Source organism: Podarcis liolepis (assembly GCF_965112155.1).
Source record: "Podarcis liolepis genome assembly, chromosome: 15".
Taxonomy (NCBI): domain Eukaryota; kingdom Metazoa; phylum Chordata; class Lepidosauria; order Squamata; family Lacertidae; genus Podarcis; species Podarcis liolepis.
The window spans coordinates 24,721,937-24,746,225 of record NC_139566.1 but is presented as its reverse complement, the minus strand read 5'-3'; the positions used below and the strand labels follow the sequence as shown (position 1 = coordinate 24,746,225).

The following is a 24,289-nucleotide window of genomic DNA, read 5'->3' as shown; positions in this document are numbered from 1 at the left end:
AAGTTCACACTCGGGTTTTGTCATGTGCTGTAAGCTGTGTTTGATACTACATATTATGTCATTTGTCTCAGAAAAAATTCAGTAAAATTCAATATAAAATGATTAATATATAGGGATGCTGTTGAAGGGATAGCTCAGTCGGTAGAGAATGTGACTCTTAATCTCAGGGTTGTGGGTTCGAGTCCCACATTGGGCAAAAGATTCCAGCATTGCAGGGGGGCTGGACTAGATGACCCTCGTGGCCCCTTCCAACTCCACAGTTCCATGACACTGATCTACAAGTTTGGTATTTCATGGGTCTGGAAGTGAGGAAATTTTACTCCAACCCCACAATGGACAATCAATACACACTGCCACACACACAGTAGTATATTAAATATTTTATTACATGTGCAGCTAGGCTGTTTAACATGGTCCCTAGGCAGAAGAGCACTTAAAATAGTTTATTACGAAGAAGCACAGCCTCCCTATGGTACCCAGAGATGGGTAACTGGTCAAAAGACAAGTTGCATTGTGCCAGTGAGAGGACCTTGTCTCTCTCCACCTCCTCTCTTAACTCACAGCTGGGCGACCACATTTAAACCACCAGGGATTTTTCGGTCTGTGCACATATAGAGAGACCAAGCTAAGCAGGCTAGGAGGAGGACACTTTTGGCATTCCAGAGGCTGCAGAACTACAACTTTCAGCAAGCATGGCCAGCGTGACCATGGGAGTTGTAGTTCAGCAACATTCAGCAGGTTATAAAGGTTCCCCACACCCAAAGTACACATTCATTACATTCCTGAGAACGCTACCCTGTTGTGCATTATAGCCGTACCTCGGAAGTTGAACGGAAACCGTTTCAGAAGTCCGTCTGACTTCCAAAATGTTTGGAAACCAAGGCGTGGCCTCTGATTGGCTGCAGGAAGCTCCTGCGGCCAATCAGAAGCCGCAGAACCCATATCAGATATTCCAGTTCCAAAAGAACATTCGCAAACTGGAACACTCACTTCCAGGTTTGCGGCGTTCGGGAGCCAAAACATTCGACTCGCAAGGCGTTTGTCATCCGAGGTACGACTGTACAGTCATACCTTGGTTGTTGAACGCCCTGGAACTGGGACGTTTTGGCTCCCGAACGACCGAAACCTGGAAGTGACTGCTCCGGTTTTCAAATGTTCTTTTGGAAGCCGAACGTCTGACAAGGCTTCTGCGGATTCCAATTGGCTGCAATGGCTTCCTGCAGCCAATCGGAAGCCACGATTTGGAAATCAAATGCTTTGGAAGTCGAAGGACTTCTGGAATGGATTCTGTTCTGATTTCCAAGGTATGACTGTATTTCCTTTTAGAAAGGTTTGGAGGCTGCCTTTCCAGCAATTAAAAAGGCTATTTCAAGGATAAGAACTGCTGCGGGGTGGGAGGTGGGGAAAAGAGTCATTTCCTTTGTAATCCAACAATACCTGCTTAGGTGGCATTCAGACCTTAAAGGGCTATGCTATTACTTTAAACCTTCATGCCTCCCCCCTCAATGACTTCTGGGAGCTGTGGTTTATTGAGAAGTCTCAGCAACCTTAGGAAGACCCTCTATTCCCCTCCCAGCACTACAATTCCCAGATCAGTTTAATAATCAATCCCTTCCCCCAGGGAACTCTGGGAGCTGTAGTTCTAGGAGGGGAGCAAGGGCCTCTTAACAACTCTTAATATAATTGTGTGTCCCACAGCAAGCAACAGCCAGCACCCCCTAAGCAGCTTCATCCAGAGAATCATCAGCCTCCGGAACAAGACAGTCTGGGTTGTTAATCTATGGCAACACATCAAGCCTTCAAGCTTCTTATTCAGAGTCAAGAAGATGAGCTCAGCAGGATTCTGACAAACTTTCTGGAAACCAAAAGGCTGGAAGGAAAAGGGGGGGGGGAGGAAGGCAAGGAGATGGGTATCTCCAGACAAAGCAGCAGAGAAGATGGGAGACAGGCGAGGGGTGAAGAGAAGGTCAGAAAAGAGTTCAGAGAGGATCCGGAGGGAGGAAAACGCGGCCAGCTCAATTTCTTGAGCTGCGTGTTTGGTGCAGAGAGACGACAACCTGGCGACAGCATCACTGCAAGGGGGAGATCTTCAAAGGGATCATGATTCGCGATTCCATGCTCCGGACCAGAGGCACTGCAAAAGGAAAACCCGGTGGTCACTCGGCAAGGACACAGAGCAGAGGAACCTGTCCGCCACTGCCCGCTCCACCCTCACCCTCAACAGGGAGCCCCACATAAGGTCTCTGGTCCAAGGACACCAATACTGAGCACTGACAATTCATAGAAGGACTTCTCCAAGGACTGAGTTCTCCCAGGGGTAATGCCAGGGTGGGCATTGGGAGCAGGCCAGCAGGAACTCACAAGGCGTCAGTGAAGTTAACTCTTCGAAGAGACAAAACGGCTCAGGCCTAGTGAGCACAGCAAGGCTTCCCAGTAGGTCTTGCCCTGATGAGGCAGTTGCGAAGACTGAAGGTCCCCGCAGCTCCCTAAGTCTCCTCTTCCCCCAGGTCCTTCCCAAACAACCTGAGAATTCTCTGCCTTTTCTGTCTTTGCTATGCTCTCTTCATGGCTCTTTTGGTTCTAGGAGACCAGGGAAGAGGGAAGCTGGTTGCAACAGGAGGGGGAGACTTCCTGGCTTCTCTCTGCTCTTGGCCCTCCTCCTCTCCAGCCTCTGATTCTAGACTGCTCTCTGCCACAGACTCTCCCTCCTCACTAAACCCGGTTACCTCTTCAGTTTCTGACACCTCCTCCTTCCAGTTTGCTCCCTCTTCTCCCTGCAACCAGCTGACTGCCCACGAGAGCAAAAGCAAGTCACCTGGTGCCAGGTGAATGACAGGTGGGATGGCCACGCCGCCTGTCAAACTGGGAGGAGGGTGGAGGAGATAAGGATTCGGCCCACTGGCCAGATCTAGTCCCGCACCCCTGGTGTGAGGGTACACCAGGATAAGCAACTCCTGAATTTCATATTCAAGCTCAAAAGAAGAATTTTGGAAATGGGACTCTAAGGATTAGGGAGAGGCAAAGCTTTTTCCTGCAGAGGATGTTCCGAAAAACAGCTTCTCTAAGCGCCAGGGACTCTGTGGATGCAGGAGAGATCAGCTGAGACAGGGAGTGAAAAATAGGTGCTCTCATCTCTGTCTCATTCCTAGAGCCTGTCATTGGTTCTGGGCTGGCTCCCCCTACTGTTGGTCTTCTGCCTTGCAAGCCATCAGCCCTGGGTACCAGCCACCACCGTTGAAAAAGATGCCTCACCTGTATAGTAAACGTTCTCATCCCACCCTCGTTTTCTCCAGGCAGCGTTCCTCGTCTCCTCTCGAGACTGCAGGTCCCTGTAGGCTAGATCGACAGCAAACCACTACATCACAGGAATGCTCATCGACGTGGGAAGCTTTTCGGCTGCTGAATAAAGTGGCTGACTCATGTTAAGCAGCAGAAAAAGCTCATGCAGTCTTGGTGGACCACAAGTGTAACATGAGTCAAGAGTGTGATGCAGCAGCAAAATAAGCTAACGCTATTCTAGGCTCCATCAACAGTATAGTGTACAGACCAAGAGAAGTCATAGTACCACTCTATTCTGCCTTGGTCAGACCACACCACACAGTTCTGGGCACCACAATTTAAGAAGGATATTGACAAGCGGGAAAGGGGGAAGAAGGGCAACCAAGACATGATCCAGGGTCTGGGAATCAAGCCCTATGAGGAACAGTTGAGGGAAACTGGGTATGTCTAGAATGGAAAAGAACAGGCTGAGAGGAGATATGATACGGAACTGGCAAAACTGACATACAGAGAATAATATGTGTTGAAAAACCGGAGAAGAGCGGAGGGAAGTCTGGGGTGTGTGTGTGGGGGAGGGACAGTTTTTCTTGGGGAGGGGGGAATGAAGATGTTATGTTTTTGATAATTTGTTATGTTGAAATTCTTAATAAAAACTTTTTTAAAAAAAAGAAAGAGAGGAAATATGATAGCCATCTTCAAAAATCTCAAGGCGGGGGGTGTCACATGGAAGAAGGAACAAGCTCTGGAGGGCAGGATGCGAACCAACAGCTTCAAATTACAAGAAAGGAGATTCTGGGTAAACATCAGGAAGAACTTTCTGGCAGTTAAGAGCTGTTTGACAGGGGAACGGTCTCCCCCGGGAGGTTGTGGACTCTCCTTCCTTGGGAGGTGTCAGGGAACTGCCATCAGTGCCGGAGGGAGAGAGCAAAATCCAGAGGGATTCCGGAGAGCGTCCCGGGAGTGGGAGAGGCAGCCCATCTTCTGGGGAAGAGAATCAGCGTAGCACCAGTGGAGAAGGGGGGCAGATGGGGGAAGCGGCGAGGCGGTCCCAGGACTCCTTGCCGGGGACCAGCGGGGAGAGTAGAGGTCCTCCGCTGCCTACGCCCTCCTCGCGCAGAAGGCTTTCGTGCAGAGAGAGTAGGAGGAGACTAGGCGTCAAAGAGCTTCTTTGCTGGAAGAAGTTTAAGAAAAGCCCACTGACGGATTCTGCCAGCGATTGAGACAGCCACGGGAGAGTGGCTGTCCGGACAGAAAAGGTTCACTCAGGCAACCCAGCCAGGTGTTTGCACCGGCTTACGCACGAGCAACCCCTAGAACCACTACAGGAGGTTTTCAAGCAGAGGTTGGACAGCCATCTATCATGGATGCTTTAGCTGAGATTCCGGCATGGCAGGGGGCTGGACTTGATGACCTATGGTGGGCCCCTTCTATACAATTCTCTGTTTCTATGAAATGTACAGAAGGGCAGGCAATTAAGGGGTAACCCAATGGAGCTCATGGCCACAGACTTTTTTGAGAGGGGTGCAGGGCTGTCTTCCCCCGAGACCAGCGGTTCTCAACCTGTGGGTCCCCAGGTGTTGTTGGACTACAGCTCCCATCATCCCTGGGCTCTGGCCTTGCTAGCTAGGGATAATGGGAGTTGTAGTCCAACAACATCTGGGGACCCACAGGTTGAGAACTGCTCCCCAAGACCCTCTGGATCTTTTGGACTACAACACTTTTCATCAGCCCCATTTGGGCAGCCACCTACCCCACAAGTGGTGCACGACGTACAGCTCCCCAATCTGTGAGAAGAAGCCGCCCACAGCTTCCTGGTTCTCTTGCCGATATTTAATGGCCCGCGCCCTGTTCACCAGTCAAGGGAGAGAGCAAGACACAAGCAAGTGATAAATGAATCGCTATCATTGGCCATTTCTGCCCTACCCAAAGAGATAACGACAAACCTGCACTTGCCCCATGACTTCAGGGGTGTAGTCCTCTGGAGCTTATGGGCCTCCAACTCCCAGCCAGGAGCCAACATGGCCCCAAGTGAGGGATGATGGGAACTATAGTCCAACAGCATGGGGGCCCACAGGCTCCCCAGCTATGCAATGGGTGCATTGCCTCCTTCACAGTGTGCATAAAAATGCATGCAGCACAGAAAGCAACGTACAAAAGCAATGCCTTAAGGGGAAATGGCAAAACTGTCTCTCTCACTTTTAACTAACGAGCAAAGTCTATGTATTAGTAGAAATGAGCACTGAAAAGCTGGTGGGTTTTTAAAGGACTTAATATATATATCTATTTGTAAGTACACAGAAACCAGCATTCCCCAAAATCTCTAAGCAGTAAAAAACAACAACTCACTTATGTGGCGAAATGAACTTAAGTTTGGGGGAAACGAGGAACTGAAATTGACACATCTACCACTATTTGTGGAAGCTCAAAGCTGGCTTCCTGAGGACAGGTTTGGTTTTTTGCTGCTTATATCTGCAATCCTGACCACGTCTACTCAGAGGCAAGTCCCACTAAATTCCTTGGGGCCTACTCCCAAGGAAGCAAGGTTAAGCTTTCAGCCTTAGAAACCTTTTTTTTTTTTTTTTTGCTGAAAGGGGCAGTGGCAGCTACTCCTCCTTGTAAGGTCTTGTAAGGCACTGTACCAGCAGCTCCACCTCCCTTAAATGATCTTTTGGATAAAGGCACATTCAAGGTATTTGAAAAATCTGCTTACCAGTTATTTCCCCACTCGATCATGGTCCCAGGCTGAAAGCAAAAGGGAGAGGTGATGTACACAGCTTGTAGTCATGATTGCAAAACTTCAGGGAAAGCTCTCTCGAAGAGTTGTGGTGAGCTTCCCAAGCTCAGTTTTTTGGGCATATCTATATATAGCTTCATCAATGCACAGGAAACTGAAGTGGTGCTCCAGAAACCTACTAAAGGGCGGAAAACTACAAGGAGGAAGCAGTTGGAGGGAATGACTCATTGTTTCAGTTGTCTCTACACTAATGCACAGCGTATGGGAAACAAGCAAGTCGAATTTGAGCTTTTAATACACAATGGAAAATATGACCTAATAGGCATTACTGAAACCTGGTGGGATGAGACTCATGACTGGAATGTAGAAATTAAGGGGTATAACCTATTCAAAAGGAATAGACCAAACAGGAAGGGGAGAGGAGATTCATTGTACATAAAGGATATGTACACTTGTGAAAAGACCCATGACCTGGAGCACGGAAGGCAGATCGAGAGTATATGGGTAAAAACTGTAGGAGAGCCAAACAACAGTGACCTTCCAATTGGGGGGGTCTGCTATAGACCTCCAAGCCAGACTGAAGACTTGGATGATGCCTTCCTAGAGCAGATTATTACCAAACATTCAAAATGGAGGGATACAGTAGTCATAGGAGACCTCAACTATCCCGATACCTGTTAGAACTCAAATTCTGCTGAGAATGCAAGGTCCAACAAACTCCTCAATTGCCTCGCTGACCATATGCTTTCCCAGCAGGGTGTCAGATGGCCCGAGGGCCCGTGTAAGTTTCATATTGGCAGAAATGTTCCAGGAGATATTAGTATCCTGAGCCATAACATCCATCCCTTCCCCAAGATTCACCCCCCAAAACTCACTTTCAGCTTGTACGTCCTCAGTTCATAGATATTGGGCCCAGGTCGTGGCAAAGGCTCATTCCAAAAGCTGAACTCCAAGAGTAGCTGGTTTCTTCGGGACAACAGCATTTTGCTCCTCTCCTTCCGGAATTCCAGGTACTCCTGGAAAGGGGAAAGATCAGAAGGGTCACTTGGGCACTTAGCTGTGGGCTGTCAGTACTTTCCATGGGGGGGGGGACTGATCGAAGAGCTAGTGTTGTGCTGTGTAAGCATGGGATTTGGTTCTTTCAAGCAAGTTTCTAGTCCTCATTGACCTGAAAGTCATATGTTGACAGTACTTATATGTTGGATGGTTACTGTTTGGGTTATCCCAGCCACAATTTGAAGGTGACCTGGAAACTGCAACTAATCCAGAATGCGGCAGCTGGATGGGTGTGGCTGCCGAGCCCGTGTAACACCAGTCCTGAAAGACCTACATTGGCTCCCAGTACATTTCTGAGCACAATTCAAAGTGTTGGTGCTGACCTTTAAAGCCCTAAACGGCCTCAGCCCAGTATACCTGAAGGAGCATCTCCACCCCCAGCATTCAGCCCAGACACTGAGGTCCAGCTCCGAGGGCCTTCTGACAGTTCCCTCCATGCAAGAAGTGAGGTTACAGGGAACAAGACAGAGGGCCTTCTTGGTAGTGGCACCTGCCCTGTGGAACGCCCTCCCATCAGATGTCAAGGAAATAAATCTGACTTTTAGAAGACGTCAGAAGGCAGCCCTGTATCAGGACGTTTTTAATGATTTATGCTTTATTGTGCTTTTAATTCTGTTGGGAGCTGCCCAGAGTGGCTGGGGAAACCCAGCCAGATGGGAGGGGTATAAATAATAAATTATTATAGTTAGCCAGGGACCTGAACCAGGGGTCAGAGGCACAAGCCTAATACTCTACGCAGAGGTAGGGCCGCAACTCAGTAGTAGAGCATCTGCTATGTATGCAGAAGGTCCCAGAACGTCTCTCCATGTTAGGCTGAGAGAAACTCCCTCTCTGAAACCCTGGAGAGTTGCTGCCAGTCAGAGTATACAACACTAAGCTCGACGGACCAAAGGTCTGACTCAGTGCAAGGCGGTCTTCTTATGTAGGCAGGTTCCAGATGTCCCATCATTCTTGATCGAGGGCCGTACTGGCTGGGCCGATGGGAGCTGGGGACCCCCAACATCTGGAGGGCATCACCTTGGCTACCCAACTGTGCCATTAAGATTGCCGCTGGCTCTTTGCTGCAGAGACCAGCTAGCCAGATGTGGCCTGGCAGTGGCACCGTCTGCCAGGAGCGTTGGGATTTCATTCCTCCATCACTGCTGATGTGTGATTGTTTTCTTCACATGTCTGGGTTGACATTCCAGAGTGTTGGGAGTCATGAGAGCGGAAGTTCAGTTTACACTGTTCCGTTTTGTTGTGCTATTGCATTTTCTGTTCTCTCTCGGACGAGAAAGAAAGAGGAGCCATGATTCCTTTGTTCTGTAACACTTGATCTTGTAAATAATAATAATAATCATCATCATCATCATCATCATCATTCATTCATTCATTCAACCATTCATAATAGTAATAATTTATTATTTATATTTATATCTGGCTGAGTTTCCCCAGCCACTCTGGGCGGCTCCCAATCAAGTGTTAAAAACAGTACAGCGTTAAATATTAAAAACTTCCCTGAACAGGGCTGCCTTCAGATGTCTTTTAAAGATAGGATAGCTGCTTATTTCCTTCACATCTGAAGGGAGGGTGTTCCACAGGGTGGGTGCCATTACCGAGAAGGCCCTCTGTCTGGTTCCCTGTAACCTCACTTCTTGCAATGAGGGAACCGCCTGGAGGCCCTCGGCGCTGGATCTCAGTGTCCGGGCCGAACAATGGGGGTGGAGACGCTCCTTCAGGTATACAGGACCGAGGCCGTTTAGCTTACGATTCTACACCTCAAGTCCAGCTTCTGCTTTGAACTCTGCTATGTTTGTGTGTGCATATATCTTTGGATATATGTCGCAGTTGCGACTCGGGACAGAAGAGTGATGAATCATCCCAAGGGGTGCTTCAGAGGGAAAGACGCAGTTCCCTGGTGTTTTCCCAACAAGCAGTACTTCTAGAGAAGAAGAGAGACCTGCGCTTGGTACCTGGTTCTGTTTCAGCTTGTTCATGCAGTCCACAAGGGCCGGGTAGCCACCGGTGAATCGCCAGAGGTGCACTGAGACAAGAAGAGGAGAGCCTCAAATCTTTGAAAAACCCCAGCTGAAAGCTAACACCCACGTGGCTCACTGCTAGAGCATCCATTTTGAACGCAGAAGGCGATTGTGGTTAATCAACTCCTGAAATTCCCTTTTTTATCGGGAGGAGGAAGGGCTGAATCTCGAGGGCCTCCTTAGTGAATGCACACAGCATCTAGTAGTTGTGGATGTACTGCTCTTGCACATGGAGGTTCTGATTAGAGGCAGTGGCTAATGGATTACGCCGGCAGGGGTCAGCAAACTTTTTCAGCAGGGGGCCAGTCCACTGTCCCTCAGACCTTGTGAGGGGCCGGACTATTTGGGGAGGGGGAGGGGGAAATGAACGAATTCCTATGCCCCACAAATAACCCAGAGATGCATTTTAAATAAAAGCACACTTTCTACTCATGTAAAAACACCAGGCAGGCCCCACAAATAACCCAGAAATGCATTTTAAATAAAAGCACACATTCTACTCATGTAAAAACACCAGGCAGGCCCCACAAATAACCCAGAGGTACATTTTAAATAAAAGGGCACATTCTACTCATGTAAAACCACGCTGATTCCCCGACTGTCTGCGGGTCGGATTTAGAAGGCGATTTGGCCGGATCTGGCCCCCGGGCCTTAGTTTGCCTACCCATGGATTACGGGTTTGTTTGTTTTAACGATGGTAGGGGAGAAAAGGCTGAATCGCTACGGCTCCCCGAGTCATATGCAATGAACTTCCTGTCAAGGCAGAACTCGAAGGCCCCTAAACCCACCCTGCCATGGTTGGCCCTGCCCCCTCACCTGCCTGGTCCTGTTCACCATACCAAGTATTCCAATTGCCAACCAAGTCGCAGGGGTAGTCCGAGTCCGAGTGCAGCTTTGGAAGTACCTGCTCCCTGCAAAGCAGACATGGAATCGACAGGCAAGGTTGGTATAGCCAAAGCTCACATTTATTATTAGCAGCAATTATTAATAACAATACCTATGGCCTCACCTTAGTCCACATATGTCCCCACAACCACTTTGATCAGCAGAACTGGCACTGTTACAAGTACCACATAATGTCTGTTCCGCATTTGTAAAAACTAAATATTTTTGTGTGGCAGCACCTATACTTTTGTTTTTTTATGATTTTCAGCTTTATACATTTCAATAATTTTACAATCATTTTAACGTTTCAAGACTTGACTTCCTCCCTCCCTTTCTGTTGTTGCTTAAATTACGCCCCCCCGCATATTCCAAATTAACCTAATTTACTCATTTACTCATCTACTTTAAACATATACTCTTATAAAACTGCAGATTACAATAATCCTGCCAATGTCCTTATTAACTGTTTGTAAATATTCAATAAACCATTTCAATTCTTTTATAAAAAGTTTGTTATCCTTATTTCTTATTTTTCCTGGCAAGTTTTGCCATTTCTGCATATTCCATAAGTTTTTGTACCCATTCTTATTTCTCTGGGACGACTTCTTCTTTCCATTTTAGGAATGAGTAATATTCTTGCCACTGTAGTCACATACATGAATAAATTTCTATACAGTTTGGGTAGTTCTGTCCCTATAATTCCCCAAAGAACCTACACTTTGGAATTTCCTGCCTGTTGATATCAGGCAGGTGCCTTCACAGGTGGACCTAGTATTATGAAAAGTTGAAAAGTGTCTCTCTCTCTTTCTCCCCACACAATTTAATACACCTCTAGCTATTGTTGTTGTTTATTGGAGAGCCAGTGTGGTGTAGTGGTTAAGAGCGGTAGTCACGTAATCTGGGTAACCGGGTTCGCGTCTCCACTCCTCCACATGCAGCTGCTGGGTGACCTTGGGCCAGTCACGCTTCTCTGAAGTCTCTCAGCCCCACTCACCTCACAGAGTGTTTGTTGTGGGGGAGGAAGGGAAAGGAGATTGTTAGCCGCTTTGAGACTCCTGAAGGGGAGTGAAAGGCGGGATATCAAATCCAAACTCTTCTTCTTCTTCTTCTTCTTCTTCTTCTTCTTCTTCTTCTTATTGTATTTTAAATTATGTTCCTCCTTACACACATCCCCTGCCTCTAAAAACAGGGTAAGCCCCTTCCAAGCCTGAGAACACACTATACAGTGGTACCTTGGGTTACATACACTTCAGGTTACAGACTCCGCTAACCCAGAAACAGTACCTCGGGTTAAGAACTTTGCTTCAGGATGAGAACAGAAATCGTGCTCTGGCAGTGCGGCAGCAGCAGGAGGCCCTATTAGCTAAAGTGGTGCTTCAGTTTAAGAACAGTTTCAGGTTAAGAACGGACCTCCGGAACAAATTAAGTACTTAACCTGAGGTACCACTGTACTTTTAAACAAATGCTGTCTTCTTCTTTTTTAAGGAAAACTTGGGGGTGGGGAGCAGAATGCAGTACAGTCATACCTCGGGTTGAAGCTGCTTCAGGTTGAGTGCTTCCGGGTTTCGCTGCTCATGCATGCCCAGTCAAAACGACGTCACGCGCATGCGCAGAAGCGGCATATCGCGGCACGCGCAGACGCACAGTTGCAGGTTGCGTTCGCTTCAGGATGCGAACGGGGCTCCGGAACGGATCCCGTTCGTATCCTGAGGTACCACTGTATCTGCAAAGGACAGGATGGATGGAATGGAGTGTCTGGGGGCCCAGAAATGGAAAGAATACAGTGGTGCCCCGCAAGACGAATGCCTCGCAAGACGGAAAACCCGCTAGACGAAAGGGTTTTCCGTTTTTGAGCTGCTTCGCAAGACGATTTTCCCTATGGGCTTGCTTTGCAAGACGAAAACGTCTTGCGAGTGTTCCGATTTTTTTTCGCTCCCCCCCCTTTTTCTAATCCGCTAATAGCCTTTTAGCCGCTAATCCGCTAAGCCTTTAATAGCCGCTAAGCCTTTAATAGCCGCTAAGCCGCTAATAGGGTTGCTTCGCAAGACGAAAAAACCGCTAGACAAAGAGACTCACGGAACGGATTAATTTCGTCTTGCGAGGCACCACTGTATAAAGTTCCTACCAGAAAAGAATGGCAGGTGAAGCTGATGGACTATGCTGAAATGGCTAAAATGACTGGACAAGAATCAGAAATCAGGAAGACCAAAAGTTTAATAAGGAATGGGGAAAATTTATGACTTATCTTAAAGACCACCATAAACAGTTAAAATTGTTAGTAGGACTGGAATATCACTTGTAGTGAATAAGGGTAAATTTTGGACATAATGGAAGAGGTAAAAGATTTGGATCATCGTAAAAGATGCCAAAGGAAATGATTAATAACAGGACCCACAAAGGGGAGAATGGAAGCCCAGGAGATTCCTTGGAATCTTGTTTTTAAGATTTACGCTTGATATATCTCTGTAAAATTTTAATTTGAAAAACCAAATAAATAAATACTTTAAAAGGAATGGAGTTTCTGGGAAGATGGGAGTAGGAACTGGATGGCTCCCTGAACATTGCAGCAAAATTCCTGCTTGTGGAATTTTACTACTGAATTGCACTATACTGACGTTAGGCCTTTTAAAAAACCTCTCTTCTCAATCTCAGAATTCCTGACAGCGGGAGATACTTACGTCAGGCTGTTATAGGCATCCAGGCACTCAGGTTTCACATTGTGGACTGAAATGACAAAGAAAACAGTTGCGTTTGGCTTAGTATCAAATGCAAAACAAGAGGGAGGGAGAGTGGAGGAAGCCTGCAGCAAAACAGTCTCCTTGAACAGGACCAACTCGCTCCCCTGGTGAGCTAGCAGGGAAATTCATGGCTGCCCCACAGCAAGCATTCTGCACCAAAGAAATAATAATACATTTCCTGAAGCAACAAGTATTCTGTCCAGATAATAGACGCATCAAGAATCCAGATTCTATTCCAGAATCCAGATTCTATTCTCAAATTCTCAAGTAACGACAACAGGGTGTTTTTATTTTTGAAATGGAATCCTAGAACTGTAGAGGTGGAATGCACCCAAAGGTCATCTAGTCCAACCCCCTGCGAGACAAGAATCATGGCTAAAGAATCTGACAGATGGCAATCCCACCTGTTTAAAAACCTCAAATGAAGGGGAGGCCACTACCTTCCAACGGAGCCCATTCCACTGTCAAACAACTCAAAAGTTCTTCTGAACGTTCCATCAGAATCTTTCTTCTTGTTTGAATCCATTGGTTCGGGTCCTATTTCTCTGGAGCAGCAGAAAACCAGCTTGCTCCATGTGACAGCCCTTCAGATATTTGAAGATTATTCTGTGTGCATTATTCCTGCCTAACTAGCACACATAATTCTGAATGTCTGTTTGCCTGTTTGTTTATTACAGTGGTACCTCAGGTTAAGTACTTAATTGGTTCCGGAGGTCCGTACTTAACCTGAAACTGTTCTTAACCTGAAGCACCACTTTAGCTAATGGGGTACCACTGTATTTGCATCTTGCACAGAATTTGGAACTTCTTGGAGGCAAGGAACAGATTTGGCGGTGGGAGGGTGGTTTGAGTAAGTCTGCCGTGGATGCTGATAGGAGATTGGTTGGAAGCAGGTAGCAAGGTCACTATATCACAGACAACAGAGACTGTCAATGTAGCTTCTGTAATCATGAGGTCGAGAAACTTGACTTGCTCCCCCGCAACCAATGCCTTAATATGAAGCGATTTCTCCTTCATCCTTTTACAATCCATACATCTCCCATTTGAGATGCGACCATCAATTGAGACAGCCTTCCCAGATCCAGAGAAACATCTGGAGAGACCTAATTGGACTAGAGACTTCCTAGATGAGGATGAATCCTGACAAGACAGAAGTACTGTTTTTTTTGGGGGGGGGACAGGAGGCGGGCGGGTGTGGAGGACCCCCTGGTCTTGAATGGGGTAACTGTGCCCCTGAAGGACCAGGTGTGCAGCCTGGGAGTCATTTTGGACTCACAGCTGTCCATGGAGGTGCAGGTCAATTCTGTGTCCAGGGCAGCTGTCTACCAGCTCCATCTGGTACGCAGGCTACCTGCCCACGGACTGTCTCGCCAGAGTAGTCCATGCTCTAGTTATCTCTCGCTTGGACTACTGCAATGTGCTGTACGTGGGGCTACCTTTGAGAGTGACCCGGAAACTACAACTAATCCAGAATGTGGCAGCTAGACTGCTGACTGGGAGCGACCGCCAAGACCACATAACACCCGTCTTGAAAGAACTATCCCAGTACGTTTCCGAGCATAATTCAAAGTGTTGGTGCTGACCTTTAAAGCCCTAAGTGGCCTCGGTCCAGTATACCTGAAGGAGCGTCTACTGAGGTCCAGCTCCGAGGGCCTTCTGGCGGTTCCCTCCCTGCAAGAAGCCAAGTTACAGGGAACCAGGCAGAGGGCCTTCTCGTGGTGGCGCCCTCCCTGTGGAATCCCTCCAACCAGTTGTCAAAGAGAACAACAACTACCTGACTTTCAGAAGACATATGAAGGCAGCCCTGTTTAGGGAAGCTTTTAATGTTTGACACACTATTGTATTTTAATGTTTTGTTGGAGGCTGCCCAGAATGGCTGGGGAAGCCCAGCCAGATGGGTGGGCTATAAATAATAAATTTATTATTATTATTATTATTATTATTATTATTATTATTATTATTATTATTATTATTATTATTATTATTAACTTCTTCTAAGCAGTGGTTCCAGCTTTAAGCTGCTGCTATGCTTTGTTTCTGAGAAATAACACGCCAGCTGCTATTGCTGTTGGTTATTGTACAGTCGTACCTTGGAAGCTGAACGGAATCCATTCCAGAAGTCCGTTCGACTTCCAAAACGTTTGGCAACCAAGACGCTGCTTCCGATTGGCTGCAGGCGCTTCCTGCATGCAATCGGAAGCCGCATCAGATGTTCGGCTTCCAAAGGACGTTCGCAAACTGGAACGCTCACTATTGCAGCGTTTGGGAGACAAAACATTCAACTGGCAAGGCGTTCGGCTTCCAAGGTATGACTGTATTTTGAATTATGTTTCTTATATGTGAAAAAGTAAAATAATAATTTTAAAATATATATGTTAAAAAGTTTTCAGAAAGCCAAAGTTCTGCACCAAGAAGGTTCCATGGTTTTTACGCAACGCATGGAAGGCTCTTCGTTGATCACCCACCTCCCCAAGCTGCTCTGCTGAACAGAAGACGTGAAATCTGCTGCTGTTTACAGACCTTACCCGCGGACCAGTCCTCGGCCCTCACCCGTGCAGAAAGCAACACAGAGGCTTACAACAAGAGCAGAGGGGAAAGGAAGCTTAGGGACGAGAGGGGTGGCGGCTCACACTGGATCTTGTACAGGTGGTTGGTCTCTTTCTTTGACAGGAGGTTGGAATGGGCATCCTTTCGGGGGTCCACTTTGTGGACAAAGAGGGAACGGAACCAGCTGCTTTCGTGGTCTTTGGAGTAGTCCCTGAAAAAAAATGCAGGTGTCAGAAAGGCAACCCACAAAAGGAAGGAGGAGGTGGCAGCCTTCGCAGCAAAACATCTGGACCAGGTTTCTGAATTGCTACTCGCCTGGTTGCCTATGGCGAGTGAGTGAGTCATAATCTCCAGGTGACCAAGGAACCGGACGAATGTCAATTCATTACTTCTCAAAGGCCAATAATGAGTTTCAGTCCCTGCATAATCAGCATAAGGGTTCTGAAGCAAGTAGCCTTCCTTGTTTTAAGTTATTATGCCCTTGTGTTGTGGATAATTCTGCATCAGTTCGCATGGGCTCTTAAAAAATGAGCTGCTGGAGGACGAATGGAGTATTTTGCAGCTTGGAAAACTATGCTACTGGTTTACCGTATTTTTCGCTCTATAAGATGCACTTTTCCCCCTTCAAAAATTAAGGGGAAATGTGTGTGCGTCTTATGGAGTGAATGCAGGCTCCTTGGCTTCAGCGATAGCAATGCGAAGCCTCCGAAGCGCAGAAGGAGAGCTCCCCCCGCACTTCAGGCGGCTATCCGCAAGCCTTTGGAGCGCAGCGGGAGTTCCTGCTGTGCTCCGAAGGCTTGCGGATAGCTGCCTGAAGGCTGGAGAGCGAGAGGGGTCGGTGCACACCGATCCCTCTTGCTCTCCAGGCTTCGCTTCGTTGGAGAGGCGCTGCACAGTTTTCCCTCTCTGCGCAGCGCCCCTTCAGCGAAGCGGGAGGAGAAATGGAAGGGGCTCCGTTTCTCCTGCCGCTTCGCTGAAGGGGCGCTGAGCAGAGGGGGGGGGCGTTCCTGTTCTCCCCCTCCTATGGTCCAGTGCATCCTATTGAGCGAAAAATACGGTACTTTAGTTTCGTGTACCAGCTTGCTCCAAGCTTCATTCCCAGCTGTAAAATGGAAACAGCTGAAAACATTTTTGTTCTGGCAAGTCTATCCAGACATGCAGAACGTCAGCATCTGTTATAACCTGCTTTTTACCTTATTGTTGATTTTAAAATTATTTTAAAACAGTTGTTTTAAACTTTTTCTAATGGTAATTTTAACGTTTTGCAAACTGCTTTGAGTTGTTATTACAATCCATCGGTATATAAATCTTGTGAAATAGAGTGAAATGTGAATCAGGACAGACCCCACATTTCACCTCTAACCCCCCCCCCCGCAAAATCTAGGAGATGGAGAATTATAATACAGAACTACCTCACAAGGTTCTTCGTATGGATAACTGACATGAAAGGGAAGTTTATGGTACAAATATATGCTTATACAGAAATTCTGATCAAGCTTCTCTCTCTTAAGCTCTCCCCATGTAAAAATAAAATATCTATCTGCAAAATAAAAAATGAACGGCTTCTCCCGAACACAGCTCTACCCAGCAATGGGTACCATTTCACTCCAGCCAATGTTATGGATCTAATATTCTGCTCTTATCTAAGATGGCAACTAGATAAATAAAGAGAGAGAGGGAGAGAGAGAGAGACCCTTTCTTTGCAGACAAGACCTTTGCACCAACGCTGGTCATTCATTAACTTCAGAAAATAGATGGTAAACAATCCATCAGGGAGGCCCGGCTAACTCAACAGGATGCCCACTGGCCCCTTCAGGGGCTGTAACTAAGTGAACATGGACACCAGGGTTCCCCAACCTGGTGCCCTCCAGCCGTAAGATGCTGGGATTGATGGCAGCTGGAATTCAAAACTGCTGGAAGGCACCAAGTTGGAGAAGTCAGATCTGTTAGCCAAGGGCTGGTAGCTAATCTCTAGTCCAAAATTCCAGCTTTCCAAATAATTTGTTACTTACAGCACAAGCCTAATAAGTCCATCTACTCAGACAAAAATTCTGCTGGATTCAGTGGGGCTTACTTGTAGGTCAATGGGATTAGCTTTGCAGCCTAAGGCGTCATAGAATCTTAAGAGTTGGAAGGGACCCAAGGGGCATCTAGCCCAACCCCCTGCAAATGCAGGAACCTCAGCTAAGCATCCATGACAGACAGGAGAAGGGAAAAAGAGGAGACTCTCAAAACTTGCAAGAATCAAGCAAACTAGCATTTTAAAACAGGGTTGCATCCAACAAAGTCAAGAGCAGGCCCCTTGAAGTTCATGGCACTAGGTTAAGTAACGTCCATTCATTTCAATGGGCTTCCTAGGAGTAGGACCCCAACGTTGGATACGACCCCATAGCCCACTGCGTTTTAAGAGCTTCCAGGGCCAGGCCTCACCAGCCCTCCAAGGGCGCAAAGTGAAAACGATCCTTTTCCTTCCTCCCGGGTTTGTTGCGGGCCTTGGTTGCGATCCTAAAGCAGGCTTAATCTCCCCCCCCCCCGCCTGCTGGAGATTAACCCTTTGCCGCCCAGGGAGCGCCCGTGGCGCAAGCAAAGGCGCAAGACTTTGGGCATGGAGAGGTGCGCAAGGCAGCATCGGCAAAGTGAAAACGATTTTTCTTCTTCCCGGGGTTTGTTGCGGGCCTTGGTAGCGATCCTAAGGCAGGCTTGATTTCCCTCCCCCCCCCCCGCCTCCTCTTTGCTGGAGTTTAACCCTTTGCCACCCGGGAAGCGCCCGTGGCGCAAGCAAAGGTGCAAGACTTGGGGCATGGAGAGGTGCGCAAGGCAGCATCGGGGGAGGGCACCGGGTGGGGAGGGGAGGGGAAGCTGCTCACCGGCCCCCGCCGCTGCCGCGGGCCAGGCAAGGGTCTCCGCCCCGCAGCGCCGCCAGGAGCAGCAAGCGCCGCGCCGGCATCCCGCATGCCCACGTCGCCATCTTCGCTCTCGCCCGCGGCTCCAGCAAGACCCGGACGAGAGGAGGGAAGAGGAGGCGCTGCCGCTGCCGCCGCCGCAGCGACGCTTTGGGGCGGATCTCGGTGCTCCGATGCGGCACACGCCCCCCTCTCCCCGGGCGTGGGAGGGACCCCTGGGGTCTCCTTACAGCCGCAAGGGGGCGTCAGCGGCCGGCAGCCTTCATACGGACTAGCCACCTGACGCCATCCCTCTAAAGCGCGTTCGAAGGGCAGGCTTTCCTGCAAGGGATTCTGGGGCGTGTAGTTCACCCCTCGCAGAATTACAATGGCCGGCTGCCCTTAACGAACTACAGCGCCCAGAATTCTTTGGGCGGGGGAAATGCTTCGAAGGTTGCAGCGTTTGGGGCTTTTTAAATTTAAGTTTAGAGAAAAGGCGATTGAGAGGCAACACGACAGAAGTTTGCAAAAGTATGCATGGTACTGAGGAAAAGCTGTTCTCCTGTGAGTTCAACAGCATTCTTTTTGCCTTAGCTTCACAGGTATTAAACTTTGTCCCAAGGACTTCTTAACTTTCTGTCCGTGTAGTTAAAGCTATGGTTTTCCCAGTAGTAATGTATGGAAGTGAGAGCTGGACCATAAAGAAGGCTGATTGCCGAAGAATCGATGCTTTTGAATTATGGTGCTGGAGGAGACTCTTGAGAGTCCCGTGGACTGCAAGAAGATCAAACCTATCCATTCTGAAGGAAATCAGCCCCGAGTTCTCACTGGAAGGACAGATCCTGAAGCTGAGACTCCAATACTTTGGCCACCTCATGAGAAGAGAAGACTCCCTAGAAAAGACCCTGATGCTGGGAAAGATGGAGGGCACAAGGAGAAGGGGACGACAGAGGACGAGATGGTTGGACAGTGTTCTCGAAGCTACCAGCATGAGTTTGATCAAACTGCGGGAGGCAGTGGAAGACAGGAGTGCCTGGTGTGCTCTGGTTCATGAGGTCACGAAGAGTTGGACATGACTAAACAACAACAACAATATAACTAATGATCCGCGCCCACCAACAAACAAAATTCCAGCTAGTTTGAGAAACGGTTGGCTTGCTTGGGAAAGCTGATCTCATAACGCTAGCACTCATCATCATCAGTATTTATATATTGCTTCATACGCAAAACCCCTGATATAGAAAAACAGGAGTGGTTGGCTTTTGCTGCCCAACTCCCCAAGGGACTGAGTCCCCCAAGTCCATGATCCGTCAGAGATGAATGGATGGAGGCAGGAGGCAGTGAAAGCAAGGCAGATCTTTATTTTTCTGTTGCAACAGAGCTCCCTCCCCTCCTAGCAAGGAGGCAAGAGAGACCCAGAGCCCAGAAGAAACATCTCTTTTAAGCGTTTGCATTTTGGCGTGGAGAAGCAGGACGTCCTCTCTACAAACAGTCAGAAATTACATTGCACATAAGGTGGGGTTGCTGTGGCTCAGGCAGGCCAAGGTGTGTTATTCCTGAATATTTAGGAAGTTTTACATAGTTCCAGACACAGTTTACACAAACATAAGCATAAGACAATCAGGATGCCTGTCAGACATCCCTCAATGCAGAGCATCTGGGCAAACAATGACAATACAAAGGAGGTTCATAGATATAGGGAAGGAATCTCTTCAGGAACTTTTCCTGATTGCTAGCTGCCTACCTATTCTCAGGCAAGGGGGATTAAGGAGGCAGAGGGAATATTTAGTTTTTAGGAGAGCCAAGATGGCTTTTGGATTGCTCTCCTGTACTATTTTAGACGTGTGGCTTATATACTTATGTATGCGTGCTTACCTTGTGCAATTATCAACATTTATTCTATATTTGAAACCTTAAAATTTCTATAACACCCGTAAGCAGTTTACATAAAACACAGAAAGGTATTTTTTAAAAGAGAATGAAAAATGCAATTAAAACAAAAAATACAAAGGAATACATCGGTAAAAACAGAGAAGCCATTGATGAAATATTGAGTTAAATATCAATAAATAACAAAACAGAATAGTGTGATTAATCTTATTAGCCCAACAATGCATGCTTAAATATATGGGTCTGTAAAGGTAAAGGTAAAGGGACCCCTGACCGTTAGGTCCAGCCGCGGACGACTTTGTGGTTGTGGCGCTCATCTCGCTTTACTGGCCGAGGGAGCCGGCGTACAGCTTCCGGGACATGTGGCCAGCATGACTAAGATGCTTCTGGCGAACCAGAGCAGCACACGGAAACACCGTTTACCTTCCCGCTGGAGCGGTACCTATTTATCTACTTGCACTTTGACGTGCTTTCCAACTGCTAGGTTGGCAGGAGCTGTGACAGAGCCATGGGAGCTCACCCCGTCGCGGGGATTTGAACAACCGACCTTCTGATCGGCAAGCTCTAGTTTAAAACTTGCCACTATTTTCTGCTTTGTGAGCATTGTGTGGAAGGGTGTTGCAGAGTTTGCAGTGTGTTGCACTGTGCTGTGCCAGTGTAATCGATTTTCTTTTTGTCTGCCTTGTTAAAATCAATAAATTTATCTGAAAAGAAGAAGAGGATTTGCTGCTTGAGGGTGACAGAGCCTTTTGACCCACCTTACTTTTGCAAGCCTAAAGGTCCAGTGTGAGACTGAATACCTCCAGCAAAATACCGGCAAATCAGGAGGCAAGCAAAGATGGCAATTCAATAATTATAACAGAAATACATAGCAAAGGCCCCCGAGTGCAGCTTACTGGTAATCTAATTCAAAACATAATATAGCAATCCCAAATAAACAACTCGATTCCAGTAATCCTCTGGAAATGAATTTTTAATCAAGGCTGAGCCCAAGATTTGTATACATGTTTCCTAAGATTTATATACATATTTGTAAATCTTCTCATTTGAATCCTTTATAAATGTCTAGCAACTTAAATAATGTATTTATTAAAGAGCCACCAATAAATACATTTTCTGGCTTCCTGCAGATTGAAATGTTCAAGACAAAACACGAAAATGAGGACACGCAGTCATTGAGCTGGAGACAGGAGAAGGAAAACAGAAAAAGGAGTCAGGTCCAGCAATTGCATTTCAATTTAAACGGGAGCGAAAGGATGTCTGGGTGCAGAAAATAAAGTCTGACATTGACAAATCCACTCTTGGGCTTAATTCTTTTTCTATTCTCAGGGAAAGGAGAATTTCAATTGCTCTTGGCAAAGCTCCTGAAGAAAGTGAATTATCTCTATTCTTAAGGAAGGTGACCCACATTGAGGGATTGGCCAAAGAAACACAATGGGCGTCTCAGGGAAGAGCCTGATTCTGAAGAGCTCGGTGCCCCTTCAAAGCCCTCAGGTGCCTCTGGAGAATCTGAGCTCCCACTTGAAACTAAACTCTGCTAGTCTGAAGCTGCCACCCTGTATCCCAGTGGTGGGGAAACTCTGGGATGTGAAACTAGCTAGGCCTCTGACCCATAGGCTAACTGGCCTCTGGCTTTGACCCATAGGACTAGCTAGGCTCTGGTCTGCAGGACTGCCCAGGGCACTAGGCCTCCCCATGTGGCCCCATTTAGTTAATAAAATCAACTAAACCGGGGACGGAGACCTACATACCCTCCAACATTTATCCGATGAAAACAGGGACACCCTATTCCATAATAATAATAATCATCATTATGGGGGGTACGCAGGGGAACACATACCCCTAAACATTTTGTGAATCTAAGTTTGACCTTTTTGAGGGGCAGTATTTCAATATGAGTAGGAAAAGGAGAGTACCCCTAAACATTTTTTTTTCAGAAAAAAAGCACTAACAACAACAACAACATCAGTTTTATTATTTGTACCCTGTCCATCTGACTGGGTTGCCCCAGCCACTCTAGGTAGCTTTCAACATACATAAAAAAAAACAATAAAACATTTGACATTTTTTTAAAAAAAACCCACCTTCCCTATACAGGGCTTCCTTTGGTGACTTATTTCCTTGGCTCGGGAGTTCCATAACTCCGTACCTGCCATCTTTTCTCAGATGAAAATAGGGACGTCGTGAGGCAAAGCAGGTCATTCTGGGATCAAATCAGAAACTAGGACAGATTCTGTAAATCCGGGACTGTTCCTGGAAAATAGGGACACTTTGAGGATCTGGACCTAACGTGCAGGGACCAAATGTGGCCCTCTAGCCCTCTTTATTTGGCCCTTTGAACGCCCCTCAGGCCACACCCCTCACTGATCCTGCTTTCTCCCAAAAATCAGAAGTGGGGACTATCAGACCCAGGCGCACATGACCCGCCAAGCCATAGCTGTAAACTTTTCCCTTTTCTTGTGAGGAATCCTGTTTGGAATGAGGGAATTTCCCTTTAAAAAATGAAAACGTTGACAGCTATGCACCAAGCCTCTCTGTCTGGCCTTGGGACATCCCCTCCTGCACCCTGCTTGGATCTTCTGCTTCATTGGACGCTGTCCTTGAACTCTGATTGTGCCTCTGGCTTGCCTGGATGAAGGATAGAGAGTGTTGCGTGTACAGAAACTAGCCCACTGTACCAAAGGCAAAGTCAACATTGATTGCTCTGCCCACTGTTGCTCCTGGCCCCGCCCACCACTGGCATGTGGCCCCCAGAATATTGTCCACAATAGAATGTGACCCCCGGCTGAAAAAAGGCTCTGCACCCCCATATTAAACCACAGAGACTAGGACTTGCTGATCGGCGGTTCAAAACCCTGCAACGGGGTGAGCTCCCGTTGCTCGGTCCCAGCTCCTGCCAACCTAGCAGTTCAAAGCACGTCAAAGTGCAAGTAGATAAATAGGTACTGCTCTGGCGGGAAGGTAAACGGCGTTTTGGTGCACTGCTCTGGTTCGCCAGAAGCGGCTTAGTCATGCTGGCCACACGACCCGGAAGCTGTACGCCGGCTCCCTCGGCCAGTAAAGCGAGATGAGCGCCGCAACCCCAGAGTCGGTCACAACTGGACCTAACGGTCAGGGGTCCCTTTACCCCCATATTAAAGCTTTCCCCTTGGCTAACAATCAAATGTTGATGTCCTGAGACCCATACGTGCTTCTGGTTCTCATGCACAAAGTCCAAAGTCATTTTTTTCTCTCTGCAAAAATCGAATTGTTTTGGTCCAGACAGAGCTTGCTCGGTAATAACGCTTTATATATTATATTTGGACGAGAGCCAGGAACAGAGACTTGTGATCCGGCGGAGAAGACAAAGTCTGGAAACATAAGCAAGTGAATAAATAAAAAAGGAACAATTTTCTCTATTTTTTCTTTATTTTCTTTATTTAAAAAAGCCCTCAGCCTTCTTTGGTATGGGGCATCATAGCAGGGCTACAACACTTAATGGAGAAGATGAATTGATTTTAAAAGGTGCCTCTAAGTAATTGAGCAGCAAATGTTTAATTACATTAAAAACACAGGGAGCGGCCTTCCGCTGAGTCAGACCTATTGGTCCATCTAGCTCAGTATTACCTACACAGACTGGCAGCAGCTCTCCATGGTTACAGGCAGGGATATTCCCAAAACTACTTGGAGATGCTGAGAACTGATTGATTTCATTGCATTTGTATCTTACCTCTTTCTCCAAGGAGCTCAGGGTGACGTACATGGTCATCGCAATCAGTTCTCCATGGCTGGTTCAAGGTGATTGATGCGGACCTACGGGACCACCTCTCTTGGTATGCCCCACGGAGGACCTTAAGGTCCATAAACAGCAACACCCTAGAGGTCCCGGGCCCTAAGGAAGTTAGATTAGCCTCAACCGGAGCCAGGGCCTTCTCAACACTGGCTCCGGCCTGGTGGAACGCTCTGTCTCATGAGACCAGGGCCCTGTGGGATCTGATTTCTTTCTGCAGGGCCTGTAAGACAGAGTTGTTTCACCTGGCCTTTGGCTTAGAATCAGTTTGATTCCCTCCCCCTCTTTCTTTTTCCTTTCTCCTCCTGTGAAGAGGTTGCATCCTAATGGTTTAATGTTGTATTTTAATCTTGTTTTTTTAAATTGTATATTAATCAACTTGTTTTTATTATTGGTAGTTAGCCGCCCTGAGCCTGGTCTTGGCTGGGGAGGGCGGGGTATAATAAAAAATTATTATTATTATTTATTTATTATCCCTACAACAGTCATGC

The 24,289-nt window shown here is 47.4% G+C and overlaps 1 protein-coding gene across 2 annotated transcripts; it reads right to left on the bottom strand.

Annotated features, from left to right (window-relative positions):
- Positions 1 to 365: 365 nt before the first annotated feature.
- Positions 366 to 18,495, bottom strand: NIPSNAP1 (nipsnap homolog 1). Of its 2 annotated transcripts, XR_014519846.1 has the most exons (11): positions 18,125 to 18,495; positions 15,341 to 15,468; positions 12,651 to 12,696; positions 9,904 to 9,998; positions 9,022 to 9,092; positions 6,889 to 7,029; positions 5,990 to 6,021; positions 5,030 to 5,124; positions 3,253 to 3,336; positions 1,239 to 2,134; positions 366 to 891 (listed from the first exon to the last, which is right to left on the bottom strand). XR_014519846.1 is itself a non-coding variant. In XM_083478865.1 (10 exons), the coding sequence occupies exons 1-10, from the start codon at positions 18,223 to 18,225 to the stop codon at positions 2,070 to 2,072; spliced, it is 858 nt and encodes a 285-aa protein (XP_083334991.1). In that variant the 5' UTR covers positions 18,226 to 18,495; the 3' UTR covers positions 366 to 2,069. The 2 variants fall into 2 exon arrangements, 1 of the variants encoding a protein (XP_083334991.1); XM_083478865.1 differs by having other exon boundaries at positions 366 to 2,134.
- Between the last annotated feature and the right edge of the window lie 5,794 nt (positions 18,496 to 24,289).

What these genes read in the sequence shown, in the direction of transcription:
- NIPSNAP1 (XM_083478865.1), bottom strand. Translation starts at nt 18,225, where the DNA reads ATGGCGACGTGGGCATGCGGGATGCCGGCGCGGCGCTTGCTGCTCCTG. An exon ending in CGCGGCAGCGGCGGGGGCCG is followed by an intron (nt 15,469 to 18,124) that starts GTGAGCAGCTTC and finishes ATTTTTTTTCAG; the next exon opens with GGACTACTCCAAAGACCACG. An exon ending in TGAGAACGTTTACTATACAG is followed by an intron (nt 2,135 to 3,252) that starts GTGAGGCATCTT and finishes TTCCTTTTGCAG; the next exon opens with TGCCTCTGGTCCGGAGCATG.